At 35.0% G+C, this 24,095-nt stretch overlaps 1 protein-coding gene across 1 annotated transcript in view; it reads right to left on the bottom strand.

The window, feature by feature from the left end:
- Positions 1 to 2,914: 2,914 nt before the first annotated feature.
- LOC140164595 (nose resistant to fluoxetine protein 6-like) overlaps positions 2,915 to 24,095 on the bottom strand; it is a 30,394-nt gene continuing 9,213 nt past the window's right edge. The window contains exons 4-15 of the mRNA XM_072187915.1: positions 23,267 to 23,381; positions 16,128 to 16,372; positions 15,331 to 15,504; positions 14,246 to 14,339; positions 13,964 to 14,056; positions 9,935 to 10,100; positions 8,772 to 8,851; positions 8,037 to 8,138; positions 6,628 to 6,736; positions 6,154 to 6,352; positions 5,390 to 5,532; positions 2,915 to 3,095 (exon numbers count right to left, since the gene is read on the bottom strand). Coding sequence (XP_072044016.1) covers positions 2,940 to 3,095; positions 5,390 to 5,532; positions 6,154 to 6,352; positions 6,628 to 6,736; positions 8,037 to 8,138; positions 8,772 to 8,851; positions 9,935 to 10,100; positions 13,964 to 14,056; positions 14,246 to 14,339; positions 15,331 to 15,504; positions 16,128 to 16,372; positions 23,267 to 23,381 — 1,676 coding nt within the window. The 3' untranslated portion in view covers positions 2,915 to 2,939. The remainder of the gene's footprint in view (positions 3,096 to 5,389; positions 5,533 to 6,153; positions 6,353 to 6,627; positions 6,737 to 8,036; positions 8,139 to 8,771; positions 8,852 to 9,934; positions 10,101 to 13,963; positions 14,057 to 14,245; positions 14,340 to 15,330; positions 15,505 to 16,127; positions 16,373 to 23,266; positions 23,382 to 24,095) is intronic.

Raw genomic sequence — 24,095 nt, 5'->3', positions numbered from 1 at the left:
AGATACACTCATATAGGCTGATACCATTTCATGGTTCATCAAAAAATAAAAGAGATCACGGAAACAATGTTTAGTAGAATCAGTAACATCTTGGTTAAAGGTCTAACATCGTTGGCCTGGTCAACTGGCGGGTTTGCAGAAACTATAAAATACTAACAATTACTAAATGTTAATACCAGGACCTTGTCCTTACATATCTTTTAGATGGTCAAAGTTGGACACTTTTATTATCGTGGATTATGTTATGCCATAAACTGCTGAGCTTGTGTAACTCTTTAACAGAAAAACTTTACTTGGTTTCTTTACTAGTTCGGGCTCAAACTAAATCGTCCAGAAAACGAGTTGGGGCACTTTGACTTTCATGATTAGCAATTGCATTTTTGCTTTAAAAAGCAAATAAAGGGGTCATGGTCCCATGGTGTTAATGTGATATGGTGTCTTTCCTAGTTGGGGTTCAAACGCTATTGGGCTACTTTTTACCAATTTCGTACATCAAGTTTGTACCGCGTAAAATGAACACTCATGCATATCGTCAAAAATCTCAGAACAAAAGCAAAGGTATGAAAATTGCAAAAATTCATGTAAATAGGGCTTAAAACATTACAAAATGCTATGTAAATAGAAATTTCAAATGAACAGAAATTTTTTTTAAATAAATTTCTCACTCAAACGATGTAAAAATGTAACAAGAGTAGAATAACACTTATATTTCAATCACGGTTTAACATATTTTCTAGGGAGACTTCCGTTTTATTGTTTGAAGATTAGTCAGCAGAACTGACAAAAAAAATATCCACGTTTACTATTGTTGGCAATAACAAAATGTTTATAGAAAGAAAAGTATTATTTTTGTCAAAAATAACACATATGTGACCCGTTCTTACAAAACCAGGAACAAGTCGCATTTCTGACATTTCATGATTTGAATATAAATGTAAGCATGGGACAATAAGCTTCAAAATGATACTAAAATTATGTACATAGCATCAATACTTTTCAAGATATGGATAATTTTGTAAATGATACCTTGATATTTTTACCGAACTGCTATTTTCAGATAATTTCATGAGCTGGAAGATTGTGTTCTACTACTATTTCAAAAGGCAGCACTCCATACTTTAATTCCCCAGAAAATCTAAAATATACGAAAATACCTCATTTCAGCCTCTTATTTCCCTTAAGGGCTAGGGTATGAACGTTTGGACAGTATTTATTTTGGGACATCAGAGCACATCAGACATATCGAATTGCATTCTGAATACGAAGAATGTCATTTTGATATCAAATAATTTTGATTTTTGAAATTCGCAATTTAATACACATTTTATGGCAAATCATTAAAATTGATATTTTGATATTTAACAGTACTTGAAGTAAACTTTATATATCTGATGATTTATACTTAAAGTGTATGTAGGTGGGATGAAAAGCCGACGATCAATTGAAAATGTTGACCTTTCGTATTGAAGATATGGATTTTTTTCCCAAAACACCAAAAAAAATTAGGTCTTTTTGGGAAAAAATCCATATCTTCAATATGAAAGGTCAAAATTTTCAATTAACCGTCGGCTTTTTCCTTCCTGCTACATACACTTTAAGAATATGTCATTAGATTTATATAATTTAATTAGAGGGCTGTTATATATCAAAAATTTGAAAAATATCAATTTTTATAATTTGTCATAAAATTTGTATTATATTGTGAATTTCAAAAAATGTAAATTATTTGATATCAGAAAGACATGCTTCGTATTCAGAATGCAATTCGATAGGTCTGAGGTGCTCTCATGTCCCACAAAAAATACTGTCGAAACGCAATAAATGCTCATTTTAGATCCCTTAACAAAAAACGACTCATTTTCAGCCAGTGACTGTAGATCATTGATTTTATGCTAACGCCGTTACATAATCAAGTGTGTGATATAATTTTTACATAATTTATATTGTTTGAAAGACAAAGGTACCGTGTTTATGTGATCACAAAGAAAGGCCATGAAAATAGTTCATATTATGGAGTTTTGCAGTCAACTCTCATTACATACTGAGTGACTGCCCCTCGTAATGCGCTGATCTAGCAACACTCCCACCTCCAGAATGTTATGTTCTTTGTAGTAGCTTTATCGTATCATAATTTAGTGAATATGTCCCTTCATCGTGATGAGAGTGGGATTGTAGCTATATCGGCGCATTACCGATGAAGTCTTCCGATCGGAAGATGAAACGTCTAAAACGTGAGTAAATTACTGGACTTTGTTACCAATAGTTTGATACCTAACAGTCCCGATGAACTTATTCAAGGAGAGCGTGGCGAAATGGATAGGGTACTTGCCTTTAGTGCATGAGGTCCCGGGTTCAATTCCCGGCAGTGGCGAGTTGCTGGGATTGACTTGGAAACAAAAGTCTGAAATTAATTGGCAACTTCTGTAGATTAAATTTAAGACTTCCGCTCTCCACATGGTTCATTTAGTATGGGTAAATGAATCATAAAAGTACTCCGTCCTTCGGAGGGGACGTTAAGCCGTCGGTCCCGTGTGCAGAGAGCCATACCTGTACATGTATCTCGCAGCCAGTTTCCAAAAGAGTAGGGTGTTAACCCCGTGTTAACCCCTGACTGTTCCCAACCCATCCCGGTGTTCAACTGGAGCCTAATGGAAATAAGCTTCAATAGAGGCTTTCTTGGGTTATCCAGTGTTGTTAAAACCCAAATCATCCAGCATGTTGATATGAACATTAAATATATTCAAAATTGCATATTATCGGAGAGTGCTACACTCCTCTTTAATAGAGGATTAAATTTCAATAAGATGATATAACGGGATTGCATCGTTACATCAATTTAGTCAGTATAATAGTCACCCTTAAATAAAAATTTTAAAAGCATAATCAATATTATTTCTTTCTTTTTTTCATCAACTCCAAACACATTTATGTAACCGTTGTTACTTCCGGCGTGACACTTCTTCGTCGCATTTAGCTTTGGAACTTTCATGTCCTAATATCAGTTTCTCCAATCCTGCGCATGGATATTCAACAGCTATGGAGAGTAAACCTGCAGATGCGTAAGAAATCATCACACTGCCACAAAAGATGTAAGACTGGAATAAGAAAGAAATATAAGTTATTCTTCGTCTCTCCATAATTGGCAATTGGGCCCGGTGCAACTCACATTTCCGACATTTAGTGTTGCATGTGCTTTCTGCTTGCCTTGTCTGCATGTTTTTGATTTGAATGACATGTGTTTCAGAGGAGGTATCAATTAAAGCAACTTGTGCGAAACTACTATTGCCGGGAGGGGGTACTCAAGTTTGATTTTGGTAGGGGTTTGCCGCTGAGAATTTGAAAGTGGACCCATAAATATACCAATATACAACATTTTCGGCCAAATTCAACCCATATTGTCTTAGTTTTTACAAATTTTCCCAAAGTTTTTTGGACAATTTCGAAATTTGGGCTAGATTGAGGCAAAATTTAGCAATTTTTCGACAAAATTGAAAAAAAAAAAAAAATGAAAAAAGGACCCATTCATAATTGGCTTACCAAAAGGCCGAAAATGCTACCCATATTTGCGGCACGTCCCCGTATGGTCATTTGTACTTAGTACCCCCCGTTATATTAAGTGACACATAATGAGTTTAACATACACGTATAAGAAAGAGCTTTCAAAATAATAATGTAACGGCGAGAATTCAGATGTAGAATTGATATATGTTAATTTTCATTTACGCGTTTTGTTCTGTGAGTGGTTCAAGTGGGTGGGTGTCTGGGGTTGGTGCGTGCGCGCGTAGTTGAGTGGGCGTGTGGATGTCGAATAAGGTCGTGTGGGTAAGGGTAGACCTACTGGTGTAGTTGCGTTTAATGTAGATGTAGCCTGGTGCACGGTGAATTTTAGATTATGCTTTTATAATAAAGTCATTTAATACATTACTTTCGACTTACCAGAACCCATGCACATACACATTATATACATAGTTAGAAATTACTAACGTATTTAAAAAACCTCGGGTTTGGAAGAGCCTAGTCAAGCTACATGTTAAACTTCTTCGACCACTGTACCCAGGTCCAGTTCAGATGTGATTGCGTAAATCATGAGGCTATTGAGTGAAGGTGAATGATTAACAAACCCACTTACGGGTGATATTATCGAAAAGCTTCGAAATATGATTTGACGATGGATATGCTTGATAATAGGTTTGTAAACAAGTTTCAGAATGAAATGAAAATGTGAGCATACATGAATAAATTAAATGATTTTGAGAGAATGTATGGAGAGTATTCTTTTTTATTAACTGTCATACTGCATGTACTGAGAAATAGGCTAATGAGTTTAGGTTAGTTCTACTGGGTAGGATCCTTAACAAATAGAAAATACTATAAGGAGGGGAAAATTAAACGACGTACAGCTCAACTTACCGTACTTTTCCTAACCAGACAGTCCATGCCAAAATTGTTACTACACCTTTACATTTCATCGAATCTCTTTTTGATGCCTGTCATTTTGAACATCACACTTGAAAGATGTATGCTATGTAGAAACTTTATTTTGCAATTTCACAATTTGCATATTATTAGCATATTTGCAAGAAAAACATGAAAATCAATAAATACCTATATTTTTCACAATGTCAATATTTTATTAGAAATTAAGCATGTAGGCCGTTTGTTATGACTTGATGAATGAAGCTGTTAAAACAGATTTTGATATTTTTGCTTATTTTTCCTTTTTTGCCCCAAAATGTGTAAAAATCAACATTTTTGGATGACCTATATTTTCTTTGAATATTTATCAAATTTCTTAATTTAGGTATAATACAGTGCAGAAAAAGATGTCAAAAAATCTGTTAAACAGATTTCCAATAAATATTGTTCCATTTTCCATTTTGGGTTAAATACTCAATTTTCATGCGCGGGATATTTGAAACATAAAATGAAAACATGTCCATTGCACTTTTTCCTCGAGATGTACTATAATATCAAGGTTACGGATATATTATAATCCCTTCTTATCTTCACTGATCCATCAGATACCTATTGTTATGAATGATCAATGAAAAGGTTCAGAACTGGGCTACTAATGGTCTGTCAAGTATCTTATTTTCATGACTGTGTCAACTCAAAAATCATGCAAGGTCGAATGTAGGAAAAGTATGATCAGTTGAGCTGTACCGCAGTTCAGCAATGATAATGAAAAGCTGAAACGGGATAAGCTCAAACAGATCTTAATTAGCAAGCGGCATTCATTTACCTGGTGTACAATGCATGATGTATAATATCATTCTTTCGGATTGTATGGGACTGAGTAATATTAACATGAGCCCCGGGGATGGTAAAATGTCCCGTAAAATGTGTACTGAATGTCGCAAATTACAAGCTACACATGTACAACACTTACTGATGACATCACCGACATATGATATGATGTTGGATATGCTTGGTAATATGTTTGTATAACCACACCATGTATGAGATACGCTGAGAAGGTCAACCTACTCAATGGTATCCAGAATGACCAACACAGAAAGTCATTAATCCAACCTGAAATAAATGAAATAGATACACGATATGATAATGGATATGCTTGATAATAGGTTTGTATAACCACACCATGTATGAGATACGCTGAGTAAGTCAACCTACTCAATGGTATCCAGAATGACCAACACAGAAAGTCATTAATCCAACCTGAAATAAATGAAATAGATACACGATATGATAATGGATATGCTTGATAATAGGTTTGTATAACCAGACCATGTATGAGATACGCTGAGTAAAATAAAGTCAACCTACTCAATGGTATCCAGAATGACCAACACAGAAAGTCATTAATCCAACCTGAAATAAATGAAATAGATACACGATATGACGATGGATATGCTTGATAATAGGTTTGTATAACCACACCATGTATGAGATACGCTGAGTAAGTCAACCTACTCAATGGTATCCAGAATGACCAACACAGAAAGTCATTAATCCAACCTGAAATAAATAAAATAGATACACGATATGATGATGAATATGTTTGGTAATAGTTTTATATAACCAGACCATGTATGACATTACGATGAGTAAGTCAAAGCTAGTCAACCTACTCAAAAATATATCTATATATTAAAGAAATACATCAGGAAAAGCAAACGCCAGGTATCTTACCTCCATAGCCGTAATAGCAAGCTAATACAACCCAACACAAAGCCAGTGACCATCCCAATCTGCTGAAAGTCCCATACAGGACATTTACTGCATTGCTCCATTCACTTTGTAATGTCACATTGCCATAGCTGGTGTATGTGCTATATATGACGCTAATACCTGCTGCAAATGCTAAAGCCCATCCAACAGACACAATAATCTGAAGAAGGTGAGAAATAAAAAGCAAACATCCATAATGAAATGAAGGGAATTAATAAAGATCTCAAAAGAAAAAAGAGCGGAGCGGGTGGAGGAAATTGGTGGTATCCTCCTATATCGGCACATGGACTTGGTGAGAATGTCTGCAAGAACTTTCGTCATGTGTGATAGTGTCATAGTGAACAGAAAGTTTATATATATATATATTAGATATTTGACTTACGGAAGAAAGGCGTATCCGCCGATGTTCACTTATTTGCCTATACATAATATAACCCTAATATAACCCATGATCATTCCTATTAAGTAAGTAGGAATTCGTGAGTATGGTTGGATGTATACCAGTTCCAGATAGTTCGTAGCAGAAAAGCCGTTTTGTAGAGATCTGTGTTTCAAAGAGACGATGGGCCAACGGTTAGTGTTGGAAGTCAGGCTACGGCAATTTGAGTGTCTAGTACATAATCATGTCCTCTTAAATTGACTGATTAAAATATTTCAATCTAAAAAATTGAAAAATAGATTCAAATGGATTTTTAAATGGACTCTGATTTCGCCATCAAATCAAGTGTTACTCCCAATGTATTATACTGCCAAATGAAAAGTCCAAATGAGATTTAAGACTTTTTATAATGGCTATTTTCAACCATTCTGTTCGGCTGAATATTAAATCGCAATTTTTCCCTTAAGGGAAGGGGTATGAACGTTTGGACAGTATTTATTGTGGGACATTAGAGCACATCAGACATATCGAATTGCATTCTGAATACGAAGAATGGAATTCTGATATCAAATAATTTTGATTTTTGAAATTCGCAATGTAATACACATTTTATGGCAAATCATTAAAATTGATATTTTTGATATTTAACAGTACTCGAAGTAAACTTTATAAATCTGATGATTTCTATTTAAAGTGTATGTAGGTGGGATGAAAAGCCGATGATCAATTGAAATTTTGACCTTTCGTATTGAAGATATGGATTTTTTTCCCCAAAACACCAAAAAAAATTAGGTCTTTTTGGGAAAAAATCCATATTTTCAATATGAAAGGTCAAAATTTTCAATTGATCGTCGGCTTTTCCTCCCAGCTACATACACTTTAAGACTATATCATTAAATTTATAAAATTTACTTCGAGGACTGTTATATCTCCAAATGTGAAAAATATCAAATTTTAATAATTTGTCATAACATTTGTATTATATCGTGAATTTCATAAAATGAAAATTATTTGATATCAGAAAGACATTCTTCGTATTCAGAATGCAATTCGATAGGTCTGATGTGCTCTCATGTCCCACCAAAAATGCTGTCGAAACGCTCAAAACGCACATTCCAGTTCCCTTAACCTAAATTGTTAGAATATTGAGAATCAGTCATGTTGGTTGATTAAAAAGATTGACAATTCAAATCATTCGACTGAATATTCGGTCGAAACGATTTGTCCCTAATAACTGCAATCGGCAAAAGAATGAAAAATCAATCTTTTTGATTGAATATCAAATCGGAGTAATCTTGAGAGCGGTGCATATCAAGAAATAAAGCACAGCTCGTGGTGTGCCTTGTGCCCTGTAAAATTGTACACACTTTCACGTTTGCCATTTGTGCAGTTTACTAGCACATTCATGGTCACTCTAATAGTTTTGACATTACTTTTGGCGTTGAATATGCACCAGCACACTTACACGGAATTTGTTGCCAGGTGATTCTTGCCAATCAAAGAACCTGTTACCACCAAGCTAGCTAAGAACATGACGGAGGCAACAAGTATACCAGCGTTTTGAGACCTGTGTGTAAAAAGTAAAACTCTAAAATTTGACCGTTATAATATTCAGTTTCAATATCATGAAGATAATTATAAGCGTCATCATAATCATAATCCTCCTCCTCATCATCTTCCTGCTCCTGCTCCTCCTGCTCCTCCTCCTCCTTACCATCTTCATCATCATATCATCATCATCATCATCGTCATCATCATCATCATCATCATCATCATCATCATCATCATTATCATCATCATCAACGACGGGCGATAAGGTTTCAGCGCAACAGGCGACAGGTTTCGTTTGGTGTGACGCTAACTTCTTTAGGCCTGAAGTAGGAAGAGGAAGCAGCGATATACTCTAGTTGTGAGGCAATGACATTTCTGTGCTCTCGTTCACGTTCCTCTGAAGATGTAATATGATTGGCTAATTAAGCTACTCTCTTAATGGTAAATTGAGCTATGCTCTGATTGGCTCATTTCAGTGCTACCATAACGTCTATAGGTTGGTTGTCTGAACGGCTCTATTCAGAGCTTAAAACTTCTAGACCGGTTGTTTAAATGGCTCTAAAAGACATTCTAACATCATCATCGTCGTCCTCATCGTAATCATCATCATATTTACTATGTGCATATCATTATTAATAATGATAAATACCTGGATAAAGGCAGTAGGATCAAAGGAGATATGATGAAAAATTGCATGTCACATGACAAATACCATGACCATTGTATACACTGGAAAGAAACAACAGAAGTGAACATATCATTCTTATAGATTCCACGTATTGACATGTTTAGATCGATCTTATAGTGGGCGAGCCCAGTGGCGTAGCGACGGGAGGCACGTGCCCTGGGCGCCACTTTAGACGGGCGCCGAATTGACCAATCTATTTAGATCAATTTAAGACCGAAATTCAACTTCATTATAACCAAAATTAATTTATGGTATTTGTGCAAATTTTCTCGCGCTCCACGCGCAATTGTTTTAAGAATTGGGGGCGGGGGTGAAAGGCGCCATTATGTATCATTAGCCCCGGGCGCCACAACCACAGGCTACGAGCCTGGGAGGTTGTGAGGTTAATTTGTGCAGAAAATGTGGTACCTCCAAGGTACCACATTTTCTGAATCCTTATAACTAGAGACCCCTGACGAATTTGAATATGGTGGTCCCAAAATGTTTGGCCTGCTCAGAGGCGCGAAACGCTGAAGGGGGTGGGTGCGGGAAGGGGTAAGCTTTTGAAATGCATATATTTTCACATGAATTGTACCTTACATTTTGATTTATACCCTAAAATTATTAATGTTACCTTAAAATTATGCATCTGATCCTAAAATTGTGAATTTTACCTCAGATGCCCCAGCCCCCCAGTTAGCATGGCTACTGATACATTGGTATGGGATTTAAAATAAAATGAGCAAGTTTGAAGTTTGACCCTGTGTAAAGTTCGATTACCTTTTCTCACCAAGTTTGGTTTGATTTGGGTAGTAAATTGCCCGCAAATTAAAGTTTCAGACGACATACTATATATTATATACATACAGTTCTTTCAGGGACACCCTTTAAAATTGGCTGTTCCAAGTGCAGCAGCACTGTGTACCAAATGGGATATACAAGCACAATCATACAGTAGCGTAGCGTCATAGGGGCACGGGGGGGCACGTGCCCCCAATCAATCTGAAATTGCCGAAACATGGCCTGTGCTCCCCCCCCCCAATCAGACTCGGTGCCCCCCCAATGTGATGACCCACGCTACGCCACAGCAATAATATTTATGTTTGTAAACATGTGCCTTTTAGGAAGTCGAATGATAACGTTACCATATCTGCCTGTGGGAAGTAGGTGTTGATGTAAAGAAGATTTCGCCACCAATACTGTTCGCAAAGTGAATCGAAGTGGATAGCTTTATACCACTTAGGTCCATCTCCGAAGTATGGATGATGGTAGATCATAAAGAGGATAACAAATGCGTACAATGGAGTGATTCTGGAAATGAAACAAACAAACTATCAAGCAAACAAAAAAAACGTGAACTTACTGTATACTCAGAGAAGCCATGCCGAGTTAGATAGAGTGGAAGAGAGGGGAGAGGAGAGGGGCCGGATCTAGACCAGCTAGAAGGGAGGCTGGAATGGAGGCTGACTCGATATGGATCACCAGATGTATAAAAGCATATATGGTCAATTCCAGCCAAAGCGGGACAAAATTCTCTCTGGGGGCCATTTTGAAAATGTTTTCCTTTTCAATTCTAGACTTATCAAATGAGACGATCATATCTAGTGAATCATCAGGTGGAAGTGCCATCGGATTGAAAAATAACTTTTCTTGCTAGACCAAATAAAGTGTTAAATGCGCATATGCATGTTACCCACGAATTCAAGCCTTTTTCACCTGTTGTACGCCATAAAATTTCACTTTCTTTAATATCTTTCAATATTTTATGTGTGACTCATATACACTAAAAATCGGTGAAGACTTTGAACGTAAAATATAATTTTATTACATATATCTACAAAGAAATATTTTGGTTATTACAAATTTTAAGAAAGAACCAGGTGTACAGTTAAGATTGTGTCAATTCTTCGAACTCTTTCCAAAGTGGCTGTCATTTAACATTACTGTATTATTTCGAAAGATTAGAATAAATGCTTCATATAAATATAAAGTTAGATTTTGTATCTCGTCGCAGGATGAGGATCTCGGATGGATTCGTGGGTAACAGCGTCTGGAAAATAGCAATTACTATTTTTTTTTTTTAAAAAAAAAAAAAAAATACTTTTCCGTATGTCAATAATTCAGGCTGCAATGGCACTAAAATGAATTTTAATCAAAATACAAACTACATGGAATATTTAGAATGGATCATTATGGCATTTTGGGTATAAAAATTTTGAGAATAATGAAGCTGCCAAATTCAAATAGACAGAGCAAACAGTTTTATATTATTATTTTAGTAAAATCATTCCATATTTTCATGCAGCAATATTCTATTAACTCGTGTTTGACAGTTCCTATGAACTAAAACACTATCAATACATTGTTAACTATAATTTAAGTAGGGATTCGTGGGTAACCAAAATGTTCGTGGCTAACACATATTTGAAGGTATGTATTGGTAAGCGGCAAAATAGAAAATATTACAGAAGGTTGGAAACCATCATGCGGTTATTCCTCCATTGTGTTTCAATGATTCCCGTTTCTCTAACCAATTGCATTTACCCAAAAAATGGTAATTTGGGATAATCAATCAAAACTTCATGATACAGCTTCAGTATACCTTCAAGATGACGCTATTAAACAGGACTGTTTTGGAACCTATTTCGGATGTTTTCAAAATGTTAAGATGCATAAGAAACATATAATTTACGAGTAAATCCTTGGATTCGTGGGTAACGCCGAATTCGTGGGTAAAGCTATAAGTACTGTAGTACCGTTTGGGGTTTGCGTTTTTTAGGTGCATAAACTGTAAGTACTGTAAAAATTATAGCACACCCATGGTTTGAATATGTGCTGATTTAAACTTAAAATAAACAATCTCCTTGTTTTTCAAGGTTAGCATCTATTCGGGATTCGTGGGTAACAAAAGTTTAAACCGTCGTAGATTCTTTTTTAAAGCGGTGAACTTATTTTTACGATTTACAATTTTAAGCGCTTGTCAAACTAAATTCAGTGTCCAAAGTCATTAAATATTAATTTAAGTTATGGCAATTATATTAGCTGGACTCGTGGATAACAGTTGATACGTGGGTAACGTCAAATTTGATTTTATGGAATTTTATGGGTAAAACGTATTTGCATAAAATAATCACTTGGACCTCAGAATTATAGAACGAAACTTCGTTTCATGATATAGTCATTTATGGCATATTCACTTAACATTTTTCAGAACGATCATTTTATTTGTGATACGCGGGTAACAAAATTATTAGCCAAATTGACTTAATGGCCTCTAGAGTCCACAAACTTTGGTGGAATTCAATCGTTTTACATATGATGAAAGATCATGCAAACGTCTTTCAAACGTCTTTCTAACGGTAATAATTTCATTTTGATTGAAGGACATTCAATGACATATATGGTGCTTTATCTTTGAATTCGTGGGTAACGCCAATTCATTTAAGCCATCATAACTTGTCCCCTGGTATGACTTGCTAGTAAAGGCCTATATGCACAAAGAGAGAACATTGGACGTGACATGATATGCTCTATCAATAACGTGATTTCCTTTATTAATAACATTTTAAAGTGGAAAGTTAACAAAGAGAGAATTTTGTCCCGCTTTCGCTGGAATTGACCATATATGGCCGCATAGTGTATCGGCAGGCCCACAGTGATTTTCCACGGGCTTTGGTCCAAGTCGAGCACTGCAATAATCAAAAGCCGGGCCTGACCATGATCAATGTTACGTTAAGGGGCTCCACAGATGTCCAAAAATTTAAAATGCTCCGATTTTGGTCAAAATGGACTCAAATTGTTCCGCTTGCAGAAACATTTTAAGGCAGCTGTGTACTCTCAGACATGCATGTAGTAAAAGTGCCGTAACTTTGTAATTATTCACGCAAGACATATAAAAGTATACATTTTTATAAAGGCAAGACATCAATGAATCTCAGTATAATTACAGATTTGGTGTAAAAACAACAATTATGAAGAAAATCACAAAAAAGTGAATTTTTGGCAATTTTTGTTCGGTACATCATAACAAAAAACACGCTTTCCAAAAATGTTGTTTTGTTTTTTTCTTAATCTTGAGGCACCATTCCAAAAACGGTTTTTTAGTTTTTGATATTGGCCTTATTTTTGAGATATTGACCATATATGGCATCAAAATGAACTTTTTAAAATTCACAAACGCCTATTTGCACAAAATGATGCCTAAAATCGAAAATAGACCAAAATATAAAAAAATGAGAAAAAAGTTTCTTAAGTCGATCATGCTTTTTATGATGAGCATAATTGCCTACCTGTAGATGCTGTATTTATTGAGTTATCGTGTACCTAAATCGTCATTTTACCGAGAAAATGAACATTGAAATAAAGGCCGTTGAAGTATAAAGTGGTCACATTTTGCACTTAGATCGAAGCTCATAGGAGAATGCGGCAGTTTTCGTTTTTCTACTTTACATTACGTGAACATCGGGTAAATCTACAGCCCCTTGAGAAGTTTGGGCGAAATCTATTTATATCTTGATGTTTAAATCGGGGGAAAGAACTTGAAAAAATTCACAATTTATCAGCTAAAACGGAGCCATTTGACCGCTAGGTTTTTGTGAAATCAGTGCTTCCATTGTGCTTCCATAAGATGCGCCGCGCATGCAGATAAGCGCTGCGTATGCGTAGCGTATCTGTGCGTTAACAAATTGCGCGACTACAAAACGCGATGCGTTGTCGCGCGCGTGTACCCCGATGGTACAACAAAGATTTTCTTTCCTTTTAAATTGCGGAAACGAGTGAAATAGTGAAATAAAATCCATAAAATAGAGCAGTTGGAGTTAACAAATCCGGATTTTCTTTCCTTGTATTTATAAAAAACATAACAAAGTAAATACATTTCAAAAAAGCTCAATTTCGCGAAAGAAACAATGTCTAGAGTACACAGCCGCGTTAAGCAAAGAATAGTTTGGCATACCTCAGGTGGTTAGTTACCTGGGTAGTAGGGCAAAATGGTATTTTTAAGGCAAAAGGTTGGTTAAAGCCCACTGGATCTATTGACCGTAACCTTTTTATAATGTTATCTATGTTGAGAGAAAACAATGGCTTTCTTGGATTAAAAGTCGCATCCACACAAACATATCTTACAAAAGCCTTAACAATACCCTTTATTCTTTAAGATTCTGAAAATAACAAACCTCCATATCCGATGAAAGTAGAAAAGAAGCCATGAAATTTTCCCGTCGGATTTCGTCATCCGGGTAAATGTCAAATAGCAAAGTAGGAATCCACTGATGATAATAATAATAATAATAATAATAATAATAATAATAATAATAATAATAATAATAATAATAATAATAATAATAATAATAATAATAATCTTCATTTTCATGACATATGACCCCAATATATCCATTTGGCGAGGTCAAAGACCTATGTTGTCTTTCAAGTTCTTATTTTCTATAGCAAACCCATACCTCATGAAGAAGAAAGTGTCCACTGCTGAGTATGCATTGCCAACCGCTTGAAAGAAGAAACTGGGAAGTGTATTTACAATTAGGTCTGGGTTTTCTGGACGGGTAAATATTAAAAATAGAGATCCAATAATTATATGACAACACTTTCTATTATGTTTATTTATAAAGATAAATAAAATACATATTTTTCTCACCTAATTGATTTTTCCCTTGTATGTTGTTATTATTGTTATTCTAAGTTCTTTTCATTCCATGCATGTCATGTTTTCTCCGTAATTGTAATCATTTGCAGTACTAGTTACTAATGGTGCTACTTGTTGTTTTTACCAATACTAAAAGGGGTAGTGTTTTATGAATCGAAACGTCGGTTGTTCTGTCTTTTATCACCGAAATGTTGGATGTTAATTGTTGAACATATTAAACAGTTTTTAACATTTATGTTTATGTTGTTAATAGGCCGTTTAATGATGCGACCAATCCTTATGGAAGGTAGAATATCATGATTTAACTCATTAACCCCATGAGAACTACCTGCCGATTGGCCAAAAAGAAGTTTTCATTATAAATTGAACCAATCAGCAACATTGTTAGAATAATTTCACCATACCAAAAAATTGGGGTGAATTATTTGCAAAGCTCCATTCTGATTGGTGATTAAAGTGAAGATATCATGTAATTGACCAATCAGCGGCAATGTTAGATCGGCAGGTAGTGCTCAGTATCTTCTCTGGTTAAAGTAATGTAGGCTTATAATCTCTTGAGAGAGCTTTTGCAATAATTTTATATCTCTCTATCTCACACTCAAACAACTATATAAATAAGACAGAGTAATCTAAATAAATAAAATAAATAAGAAAAATAAATAAAATGTTATATAATAAATAAAATTTATAAAATAAATAAAATAAATAAAATAAATAAAATAAATAAAATAAATAAAATAAATAAAATAAATAAAATAAATAAAATAAATAACATTATTAAAATAAACAAAATAAATTACATAATTAAATAGGTAAATCTAAAATGTCAAAAAAGCAAAGTTACAAATTACTTTTTTTTATAATATCTTCCTGTGTACAAACCTATTCCAGACATCACACTGAACCCAAATGTGTGTCCAAGAGCTACCCATGTTATGCTGATAACACGTATACCATGCAGACATCCAATGGATTGAGACTGACCAACGGTGGTATCCAGAAGTTTGGATAAGTTTCGATTGAAAGCAAAACACAGGAGAACTTCTTGAAGCATACCTGAAAAGGAAAAAAGCAATAGACTATTGAAGTTTATAAATTAGATCCAGCTAGGTACTAGCCTACTGTAGTAGACCATTTTAATTTAGCATCCCTCTAACACTGTTCTGATCCTACAGCCAGCTATCTCTGGGCAGGGCAGTCACTGGGGATATGTTGTCTTTTATGCATGGAATGGTATGAATTATTTAAAAAGGGAATGCAGAGCAGTCTAGCTAGGTACACGACCACTGTCTCTGACACAAGCACACGAGAAATAAATTGTGGTTTCTTCGCTGATCATATCCATAGGTTTCCAATTTGAGTATCAATAATTTATCGATATGTTTGAGAATTACACTGCCCTAATTCAAGCACTAAATTGAGTAACGTTAACGTCAAGTGTACTTGTAAGTAACGTCATACCTAATCAATCAAACAATCAAATAATCAATCAATCAAAATTAATAATCATTCAATCAAAACTAATAATCAATCAATCAAAACTTATAAGTAATCTAATAAGTAATCTAATAAGAATTAGAAGTAAGGCCAGGGATATGCGACTGGGAAGACTAAGAGTCTCCCTCATGATTGCATTCCGACGACATTGTGAGCAGCCCAGCAGGATCGCTATGACGTACCTGGTTTAGAACCACCTGTTTCTGAAGGGTTACTTTCTACATTTTTAGCTTCATGGTCCATTAAAGGTTCATTTTGTCCAAGTGAAGCATCAGCTGCGTTATTGGTTTCTCCTGTACTGCCATACGATGGGTAGGACGACGACCGTAATTTACTGTCGTTGATCATCTTTCTTTTCTTGTATTTTTGGAAGACGTCAAGAACTGCACCTGATAACATCAGAATGGCTAAAATCAGGCAGAAAACACTGCAAATAATAAAGAGACATTATATTCTGGGTGAACCAGTGATTCAAATTCGGAATCACAATAATTATTTTTGTTCAAAATCACCTGCTTCGAGTTCACGCAAACACGCAAACACACTATTTATTACATAGAACACTTATGATTATTGATTAATTAGTGCAGTATGGCCATCAATCAAATCCTTATATAATATTACAACAATTACCAAAATTATTACAAAGAATATCGTTAGCTATATTTACTTAACCAAGCCTGGAGATCTTGATTGGCTGACTTTCTGATGAGATTCCGTTGATGGTCTCAGTTGTTGATCTATCATCCTGCAATGCCCAAGATCCTGTCTATTCAATGTAAACCACTGATTTACCACAGTCTCAGTCCAAAGTCCTGATGATTATCTTTTCACTATCCTAGCTACTATGCTAGTGTTCTCTAAATGATCTTCTATGTTGACCATAAACTCCTCTCTCGGAGATCTCTTGAGCAAACTTTCTGCTCCACTTGACAGACAGACAACACACTATGTTAGTCCAGCAAAATGTCACAGTTCGTTGAAGGAGAATGGATACTGCAAACTGCCGCTTCTTTGTGTCGACAAAAATCGAGCACTATTGGCGCTACTACCGCCTTTGGCGTATTTTATTCTCTCCAACACACACACACACAAGAACCGTGAACCGAAGTTGAAGACTTCACACAATAATGGTAACTTAGAGTTCCCTCTTACAACTAAAGTCTGCTGTCCAGACTAACTTCACACAAGTGCGTCCTCCCTCCAGCCACTGGTACGGCTAAACCGCCTACAACCGGCCTCATATAGGCCTAAAACTAGTATGCCTACCATAAGCCTACAATCAACGAAATATGTCTTGGAACGCTTGCGTGTAAATAACGGAAAACTCTCACCCCCTCTCTCCCGTTCAATGTTGAGAAATGCCAATGTCTTCAGCGGTTTCTCAATGTGTTCCAACATTGATTGATGGGGAGAGGGGAAGGGTAAATCATTGTTGTAGATGTCATGCTTGTTTCCAGGCCAAATATACGTCATTTCCATGATCATATGAAATTCTGCACGAGATTTCGACAGAGTGTACCAAGCGTTCCAAGGACTTTTTTCGTAGATTGTCTCTGCCGAATGCAAAATATTTCATCTAAATTTCGTTTTTGTCTCATAACTCAAAAACGAAATGTCGTATGAGCTTCACATTACACACGATTTGAGAGTGGATTATATGCTTTGGAATCATAACAAAATTGTTGATAAAGAAATTGGTTTATTTAGGAAGTGGCCACTGTAATCACCCCTATGCTAAAATACACACATTTCGCAATTATAGCTATAAAATGCTCTAAAATGTCGTCTTTGTCCCATAACTCAAAAACAGAATGTTGTATGAGCTTCATATTGCACAGGATTTGGAAGCAGACCATGTACTTAGGAATCATAATACAATTGTTGATAAAGAAATTGGTTGGTTCAGGGAGTGGACACTGAAACACCCCATACCCTAACATACACGCATTTAATGAAATTTTTATGCTATATCTCAAAACCGAGAAATCGTATCACGGCTCTAAGCTGCATGATTCCGAGTTGTTTAATTTATTTTTAAAATTAATATTTAAAGTTCACCTTCATAGCACTTGTCAGATAGGTGAACGAGCGTTAGAAATCAGAAAAATTAGTTTTAATTAAATACTAAAACCGCATGTACGTTAAGATTGTAAGGAAGTAAATAATAAACTACGACTATCTTCAGTAGATAGCATTAACTTGTTTTTGACATGATGTAACAACTATCTTCAGCAGATTTGTGCTTCACATTTTTGTGTATGGGGTGTGTGTATAATGTGGGGGGTGCGTGCGAGGTGTTGGGCGTGGGATGTATGTGTGGTAGGGTGGAGGAGGTTTGTAGGACTATTATAAGATCACATTTAAATCGGAAAGTATTTCATTTGGGGGCTTTTGGGAAAGATGAAAGAAATAATTAAATTAATTAATCAAACAGAGAAAGAAAGGAAGAAAGAAAGAAAAAAAAAATAAAAAAAAAAAGTATACTTCATGTACTTATGACAAACAAATATTTTCACCGGGTTCACCGTCGCAAATAATAAATGAAACAGAAAAAGTAATACCGCCAGGGAATCGAACCCAGGACCTCATGTTTACAAGACCTATGACTTAACCACTTCACCACGGGAGCTTCGTGATTAAGCTGCTTGCAATTTGTACCTATAAGCGGTCACTTCAACCCTTTTCCACGTTCATGTTTTTATTTATTTCAAATGTCTTTCGTTCATGCATGCATTCATTCATTCATTCATTCATTCATTCATTTTTCTTTCTTTCTTTCTTTTTTGTCTTTTTTCCTTTTTTTCTTTCTTTCTTTCTTTCTTTAGTTATTTTTAATACAAAGAAAGAAAAAAAAGAAGCATAGAAAATAATGAATGCATAATTTAGCGATGATTCACGCAATTAAAACACGAATAGTCAAAGGGTGTAAAGTGTAAACCCATAATGGTAATCTGTAATGGTAAACTGCTGCATTGAATAACGTGCATACTGAGCAGTTTACCCTGCATTGATATTAATATATACGTATAGATATTTATTTCAATTCAAAATGGCAAACTGTTAACAAATGTCATAAATGCGATCAATTTGTCATTCCTTTTGTATTCAAACATTCTCAATTGGTATAGCCAAGGTAAACGAACGTCACGCTTCATGAGATGCGGCCTAAAAACCATAAAATGTCGATTTTGGACCATTTTGTCATTATGGTAAACTGATGCACTTTGCCATTTCCACTATACAGGTTTACACTTTCCCCGATACTTGACTACTATAAAAGACCAAAACTGGTTACTTCGATTGCGAAATGACAGCGTGGCGCAACGGCTTAGACCTTCGACTCATAATCTTTTGACTATTGATTGATGTGAATGGTTCGAGTCCCCGTGGTGGTCGATTTTTTCTTTAAGTGTATTTAATTGTTGTTTTTTTTTTTTCTCACGGCAAAAGCGTATTTTATTATAAATAATATTCAGAAATGAGTTGTTTCAAATTGTTACATCATAATCTTTCTGATTCGTTCGGATAGGCCTATACTCAGCAAACGCAAGTTTTACAGAAAACGTTTACATGCTAGGTTATATTATAAAGGGTACAGAACGTTTTAATAAAAATCAAAAACATTTTAGAAAACATGCTGCAAACATTGTAATATTTCTTTAAAAGTTATATTTGTAGTGTTTTTGAATTAGGAAACAAAAACGAGATTTGACTCAGAATAATACAGTAGAGAGTCATAATTACGAAATGTGTGTAATTTAGCAAAGGAGGTGTTTTCAGTGACCATTCCCTACATATTCCAACTTCTTTATCAACAATTTTATTATGATTCAAAGGAATATTATATACTTCCAAATCGTGTGCAATATGAAGCTCATATAACATTTTGTTTTTAAGTTATGGGACAAAAATGATATTTTAGAGCAGTTTAGAGCCATAATTACGAAACGTGTGTAGTTTAGCATAGGGGATGGTTTCAGTGACCACTCCTAAATAAACCAATTTCTTATTCAACAATTTTGTTATGGTTCCAAAGCCCAATATCCACTCTCAAATCGTGTGCAATATGAAGCTCATACGACATTCTGTTTTTGAGTTATGACACAAAAACGAAATTTATATGAAATATTTTGCATTCGGTAGAGACAATCAACGAAATATGTCTTGGAACGCTTGCGTGTAAATATCGGAAATCTTTCACCCCCTCTCTCCCGTTCAATGTTGAGAAATGCCAATGTCTTCAGCGGTTTCTCAATGTGTTCCAACATTGATTGATGGGGAGAGGGAAGATAAATCATTGTTGTAGATGTCATGCTTGTTTCCAGGCCAAATATACGTCATTTCCATGATCATATGAAATTCTGCACGAGATTTCGACAGAGTGTACCAAGCGTTCCAAGGACTTTTTTCGTAGATTGTCTCTGCCGAATGCAAAATATTTCATCTAAATTTCGTTTTTGTCTCATAACTCAAAACGAAATGTCGTATGAGCTTCACATTACACACGATTTGAGAGTGGATTATATGCTTTGGAATCATAACAAAATTGTTGATAAAGAAATTGGTTTATTTAGGAAGTGGCCACTGTAATCACCCCTATGCTAAAATACACACATTTCGCAATTATAGCTATAAAATGCTCTAAAATGTCGTCTTTGTCCCATAACTCAAAAACAGAATGTTGTATGAGCTTCATATTGCACAGGATTTGGAAGCAGACCATGTACTTAGGAATCATAATACAATTGTTGATAAAGAAATTGGTTGGTTCAGGGAGTGGACACTGAAACACCCCATACCCTAACATACACGCATTTAATGAAATTTTTATGCTATATCTCAAAACCGAGAAATCGTATCACGGCTCTAAGCTGCATGATTCCGAGTTGTTTAATTTATTTTTAAAATTAATATTTAAAGTTCACCTTCATAGCACTTGTCAGATAGGTGAACGAGCGTTAGAAATCAGAAAAATTAGTTTTAATTAAATACTAAAACCGCATGTACGTTAAGATTGTAAGGAAGTAAATAATAAACTACGACTATCTTCAGTAGATAGCATTAACTTGTTTTTGACATGATGTAACAACTATCTTCAGCAGATTTGTGCTTCACATTTTTTTTTATTTTTTGTGTGTATAATTTGGGGGTGCGTGCGAGGTGTTGGGCGTGGGATGTATGTGTGGTAGGGTGGAGGAGGTTTGTAGGACTATTATAAGATCACATTTAAATCGGAAAGTATTTCATTTGGGGGCTTTTGGGAAAGATGAAAGAAATAATTAAATTAATTAATCAAACAGAGAAAGAAAGGAAGAAAGAAAGACAGAAAAAATAAATCAAAAAAGTATACTTCATGTACTTATGACAAACAAATATTTTCACCGGGTTCACCGTCGCAAATAATAAATGAAACAGAAAAAGTAATACCGCCAGGAATCGAACCCAGGACCTCATGTTTACAAGACCTATGACTTAACCACTTCACCACGGGAGCTTCGTGATTAAGCTGCTTGCAATTTGTACCTATAAGCGGTCACTTCAACCCTTTTCCACGTTCATGTTTTTATTTATTTCAAATGTCTTTCGTTCATGCATGCATTCATTCATTCATTCATTCATTCATTCATTTTCTTTCTTTCTTTCTTTTTTGTCTTTTTCCTTTTTTTTTCTTTCTTTCTTTCTTTCTTTAGTTATTTAAAAAAAAAAGAAAAAAAAAAAGAAGCATAGAAAATAATGAATGCATAATTTAGCGATGATTCACGCAATTAAAACACGAATAGTCAAAGGGTGTAAAGTGTAAACCCATAATGGTAATCTGTAATGGTAAACTGCTGCATTGAATAACGTGCATACTGAGCAGTTTACCCTGCATTGATATTAATATATACGTATAGATATTTATTTCAATTCAAAATGGCAAACTGTTAACAAATGTCATAAATGCGATCAATTTGTCATTCCTTTTGTATTCAAACATTCTCAATTGGTATAGCTAAGGTAAACGAACGTCACGCTTCATGAGATGCGGCCTAAAACCATAAAATGTCGATTTTGGACCATTTTGTCATTATGGTAAACTGATGCACTTTGCCATTTCCACTATACAGGTTTACACTTTCCCCGATACTTGACTACTATAAAAGACCAAAACTGGTTACTTCGATTGCGAAATGACAGCGTGGCGCAACGGCTTAGACCTTCGACTCATAATCTTTTGACTATTGATTGATGTGAATGGTTCGAGTCCCCGTGGTGGTCGATTTTTTTCTTTAAGTGTATTTAATTGTTGTTTTTTTTTTTTCTCACGGCAAAAGCGTATTTTATTATAAATAATATTCAGAAATGAGTTGTTTCAAATTGTTACATCATAATCTTTCTGATTCGTTCGGATAGGCCTATACTCAGCAAACGCAAGTTTTACAGAAAACGTTTACATGCTAGGTTATATTATAAAGGGTACAGAACGTTTTAATAAAAATCAAAAACATTTTAGAAAACATGCTGCAAACATTGTAATATTTCTTTAAAAGTTATATTTGTAGTGTTTTTGTATTAGGAAACAAAAACGAGATTTGACTCAGAATAATACAGTAGAGAGTCATAATTACGAAATGTGTGTAATTTAGCAAAGGAGGTGTTTTCAGTGACCATTCCTAAATATTCCAACTTCTTTATCAACAATTTTATTATGATTCAAAGGAATATTATATACTTCCAAATCGTGTGCAATATGAAGCTCATATAACATTTTGTTTTTAAGTTATGGGACAAAATGATATTTTAGAGCAGTTTAGAGCCATAATTACGAAACGTGTGTAGTTTAGCATAGGGGATGGTTTCAGTGACCACTCTCTAAATAAACCAATTTCTTATTCAACAATTTTGTTATGGTTCCAAAGCCCAATATCCACTCTCAAATCGTGTGCAATATGAAGCTCATACGACATTCCGTTTTTGAGTTATGACACAAAAACGAAATTTATATGAAATATTTTGCATTCGGTAGAGACAATCAACGAAATATGTCTTGGAACGCTTGCGTGTAAATAACGGAAAACTCTCACCCCCTCTCTCCCGTTCAATGTTGAGAAATGCCAATGTCTTCAGCGGTTTCTCAATGTGTTCCAACATTGATTGATGGGGAGAGGGGAAGGGTAAATCATTGTTGTAGATGTCATGCTTGTTTCCAGGCCAAATATACGTCATTTCCATGATCATATGAAATTCTGCACGAGATTTCGACAGAGTGTACCAAGCGTTCCAAGGACTTTTTTCGTAGATTGTAGATGTCCGTTTACAGTGCTAGTATTATACTTACGTGAAACATATAAATCCAGCATCATATGGCCTCTGTGGGAAATCCTGACAATTAACAGGTGTATCTGCATTTATGGGTGCCACTAAGTCAAGTAAGCGGTACTTTGTCGGTATAACTGTATGAAAATATAACAAATAGTTAAAGGCCCTTTCAGTGATTTCACAGGAACATTAAAAAAAAATGGAAATTTGTCAGAGTTGCTTAGAAATAAAGAATAAGTCTACAGAATTTCATTAAACCACTTTTCCCTGAATACATCGACAAATTAGTCAAAAACAGAAGTTTTAGAAAGGTTTTCTACTTCAACTCAGATCGACTCGAGAAAATCGAGATTTTCGTACAGTGCGCCACCAATCGACTGGAAAAACTTCCTAGTCCAGTGTTTCTAACACGGGGAAGTAGAGTCTAAATTGATTTAAAACAGACGCTTAATTTTTGTAGTAGAAAACAAAATAAGCAATTAAACATGTTAAAGGTCACCGAGGCAAACTAACGGTCAATTCAAATATGAAAAACAGTTAAGATTGTGTATTTTGTTTAAAATAGTAGCTACTGATGTAATAAGTAGTAGAAACAATACGCAACGCGTGTTGGTACGTGGAGAGTGAGCTTCTTTCGATCTCGAGTCGGACTTTTGTACTGTCAGTATCAAAAGTCCAGAATCATGCAAATGCTTTATTTTGTCTAAAATACACGGCTTTCGACCGAACCACTAGCAGGCTATGTTAGCACATCTATGCCAATTACAAAGGTACCAAAATCTGAATTTTGATGATTTTTACGATCGTCCGGATGAGCAAATCACTTAATGGGCCTTTAAGTAAACATT

The sequence above is a fragment of the Amphiura filiformis genome, chromosome 1, assembly GCF_039555335.1.
Source record: "Amphiura filiformis chromosome 1, Afil_fr2py, whole genome shotgun sequence".
NCBI lineage: Eukaryota > Metazoa > Echinodermata > Ophiuroidea > Amphilepidida > Amphiuridae > Amphiura > Amphiura filiformis.
Note: the sequence above shows the minus strand (reverse complement) of the source record. Positions and strands in the feature narration are given on the sequence as shown.